The sequence below is a fragment of the Dipodomys merriami genome, unplaced genomic scaffold (assembly GCF_024711535.1).
Source record: "Dipodomys merriami isolate MVZ:Mamm:240054 unplaced genomic scaffold, mDipMer1.0.p SCAF_21, whole genome shotgun sequence".
NCBI lineage: Eukaryota > Metazoa > Chordata > Mammalia > Rodentia > Heteromyidae > Dipodomys > Dipodomys merriami.
The window spans coordinates 4,110,903-4,114,745 of record NW_027203493.1 but is presented as its reverse complement, the minus strand read 5'-3'; the positions used below and the strand labels follow the sequence as shown (position 1 = coordinate 4,114,745).

The 3,843-nt window shown below is 40.0% G+C and overlaps 1 protein-coding gene across 1 annotated transcript; it reads right to left on the bottom strand.

The window, feature by feature from the left end:
* LOC138834138 (olfactory receptor 9G19-like) lies at nt 1-954 on the bottom strand. Its single transcript, XM_070032899.1, has one exon. The coding sequence runs from the start codon at nt 952-954 to the stop codon at nt 1-3; it is 954 nt and encodes a 317-aa protein (XP_069889000.1).
* Between the last annotated feature and the right edge of the window lie 2,889 nt (nt 955-3,843).

Here is a 3,843-nt window from a genome sequence, read left to right as displayed (position 1 = left end):
TTACCCAACTCGTTCCATCTGAGAAAACTTGGCTCTCTCTAACATTTTCCTCAAGGCCTCCTTCACATCTTTATTCCTCAAGCTATAGATCAGCGGGTTCAACATGGGGATCACCACGGTGTAGAACACTGACACCACTTTGTCCCGTTCCAGCGTGTAACTAGTGCTGGGCCGAGAGTAGATGAAGAGAATGGAACCAAAGTACAAGGTGACAGCCGTCAGGTGAGAGCCACAGGTGGAGAAGGCTTTGAGGCGGCCCTGCGTGGATGGGATCCTCAGGATGGCAGCGATGATGAACAGGTAGGAGGCCAGGATGAGTACCGTAGGCATGACGACGTTGGAGGCGAGGATGAAATACAGCACAGCCTGGTAACTCGCCTTTACGTTGCAGGCCAGCTTCACAAGGGGGGGCAGATCACAGAAGAAATCGTCAATGATGTTGTCTCCACAGAAGCTCAGGGTAAATGTCTCGCTGGTGATGAGGGTTGAATTTACAAATCCACCGAAGTAGGAAGTTGCCACAAGACCGACACATAACTTGGAGGACATAGACTGGGAATAGAGTAAAGGATTGGCAATGGCCACATAGCGGTCGTAGGCCATGGCCGCCAAGAGGTAACACTCACTGTAGGCCAGTCCTGCGGAGAAGAAGAATTGAGCCAGGCAGCCAGCAAAGGAGATGCTTTTGTCTTCAGAGATGCAAGTCATCAGGATTTTGGGGGAGTAGACAGATGAATACCAGAGGTCTAGGAAGGACAGGTTTCCAATAAAGAAATACATGGGTGTGTGGAGCCGGGAGTCAGAACAGATCAGAGATATCAGGAAGAGGTTTCCTAAGAGACTGATGATGTAGATAGTGAGGAAGATGAAAAAGAGCACCAGCTGGAACCCCACATGGGCAGTGAACCCCAAAAGGATGAACTCTTTCACTTGAGTGAAATTTGTCTTGTCCATGATAATGGTTTCTATGTTCTTTCCTGTGAAAAGAATAATGCTTGCATTATAACTGTTGTTCTAGACCATTGGAAAACTCTGTTGCTCTATCTATATAGTTGATGGATTTATGATGGACTGGGCACCAGGCCTTTGGAGAAGAAGATAAAGCAGTTCTATGATGCCAGAGCAGAGCATTTACTGTGTACATCATGGAGCAGGTGCCACTTAAGATTCTCATTCCCATTTCTCCTCATTTTCATTCATTTTTAGTAGCAGAAGAAATTTGTACTTAGGACTCAAAAACCACTTCTAAAAACTGTTCTTGTCATTTATGTTAGAACTACTGAAACCTCACCTAAATGAAAGGCTTTCTGAAAATCAGGGGCCAGTAAAGCACTACCAAATCTGAGTCACGTATATATTTTTTTGGGGGGGGGTCCGGTCGTGGGGCCTGAACTCTGGGCCTGGGCACTGTCCCTCAGCTCTTCAGCTCAAGGCTTGCACTCTACCACCTGAGCCCCAGCGCCACTTCCAGCCTTTTTCTTTTTGCTTATGTGGTGCTGAGGAATTGAACCCAGGGCCTCATGCATGCAAGGCAAGCGCTCTACCACTGAGCCACCTTCCCAGTCCCCACATATATTTTTTAAATGGACATGCCTTCTAAGATGAATGAAATCTGGGATTTGTTTTATTTTATTTTCATTTATATCTGAGATGTCATTTCATTTGTTGCTTGCTATTCCAAAGCAACTTTAAAATACTTATACTGAATATGTTGCATTTCTCTTATGTGGATTTTGACAATCTTCCGTGACTTGCTGTAGTATTAAAACTAGAGTAATACCCATTTTATTGACATCTTGAGATGGCAATCCCTGGTGATTTTTATTTTCAATAATGACCACCAAGTCAAGTGGTACAGTCCAACTTCAGGGCATCAAGTGCAGAACTTTTTGGGTTTGGTTTGGAAATAGGCTAAATTCTAGAGGTCTAGGAAGTATCATTTATTGGTTGAGTTAAAGCAAATCAATAGAACTAATTCAAACTTAAAGTAAATTTATTAGTAAGAATACTGAGTGTTCTACCATGTTATAGGTATTCAGCATTTCCTTATCTATTAAATATATTGAGAAGGTATTCATCTTCAGCCTCTTTGCCTTTTATGTTTTGAAAATGTTTTAATTTTGATTGTAAATAAATAAGGGGCTCAGTATGATATTTCAACACATTCATATGGTGTGAAATAATCAAATTCATCCTCCCTCTAACCTCCTTTTCCAAATTTTAGTGATCACTATTTATACTAAAAGTGATCTTTAGCATCCACATAAAGGAAACATACAAAACTTGTCTTTCAGTGACTAGCTAATTTTAAAATATAATTTCCTCCAATTGTATCAGTTATGCTACAAATTGTAGGCAATCATTTGTTATACCTGGACATTATTCCATTGTATATGAATACCACAGGTCCTTTGTCCTTATATCCATTGATGGGCACTGACTTGTGTCTATAACTTAGTAATTTTAAATAATTCCCCCACTAAACAGAGACATACAGTTATCTCTTCTGTGTGCTAACTTTGTTACCTTTACAAATGTTCTCAGAAGTGAGTGGAACTGCTGGATCTTGCATAGATTGTATATTTACTTTTGGATTGTATATTTACTTTTGAGGACCCTTCACACTCTTTTTAATAAATCTACCATCTTTTATTCCCACCAATGGTGTGTTAGTATTCCCACTAATGGTGTGTTAGTTCATTTCTCCTATCATCATCACCAGAGTTTTCCTTTTCCTTTCTTTATTTCCTTTCTTTTTGACAACAGTCATCTTACCTAGGTATAATTATACCTCCTTTGATCTGCATATCCCTTGGGGTTAATGATATCAATCAAGCATTTTTTTTCCACATGTAACAGAATCAGCCCAGAGACTTGCAGTCAACTCATTCTCAATAAAGGTACCAGAAAGATTCACTGGACACACTATAAATATCTTTCACAAATGTTGCATTGACTACTGAATATATGCAAAAGACTAGACTTGATCCTTCTCCCCCCTGTATGAAACTCAGCCAATACTGAATCAAACACATAATTATAAGACTTGAAACCATGACACTACCAGGAAACAAAAAAACAGAAAACAAGACGCTGTAGTAGGCAGTGTCTTTTTGGAAATACCTCCATAAGCACAAGACACAAAAGAACAATAAATGAGATTGTATTTAACTAGAAAGTTCCTACATATCTAAGAATCAACAGAAAGAAAAGCCATCCTACAGAATGCAAGACAAGATATGACCCTCAGACAGAGAAGTCAACACCAGAACTTTTACTCTTAGCAACAGTCTCATTAAATAAACAAATGATCTGACTTGCCTAAATTCTCTTCTGATTGCAAGGTATGTGATTAAGGATCAGGGGGACCATATGAAAAAAGGAATTCAAAGGAATGATGCTACTTTTCTTTAGGCCTTTTTTCTAGTGAAATAAATGTAAAAGCATGATCTTTTTATTCTAATCACATTTTGGAATATAACTAAACGTGCATTACATTGCAAAGTCCTTGAATCCTTTCATCCACAAAACCAAGAAAATAAATTTGTTACCAAGTAGAAAAAGAAGAACAGATTTAAACTGGGCGCTGGTGGCTCACACCTGTAATCCTAGCTACTCAGGAGGCTGAGATCTGAGGATCACGGTTCAAAGCCAGCCCAGGCAGGAAACTCCCTGAGACCCTTATCTCCAATAAACCACCAGAAAACCAGAAGTGGCACTCTGTCTCAAGTGGTAAAGTGCTTGCCTTGAGCTGAAGAGCTGAAGGACAGCACCCAGGCCCAGAGTTCAAGCTCCATGATCGACAACAACAACAACAAAAAAAAAAGATTTACTTCCACAATA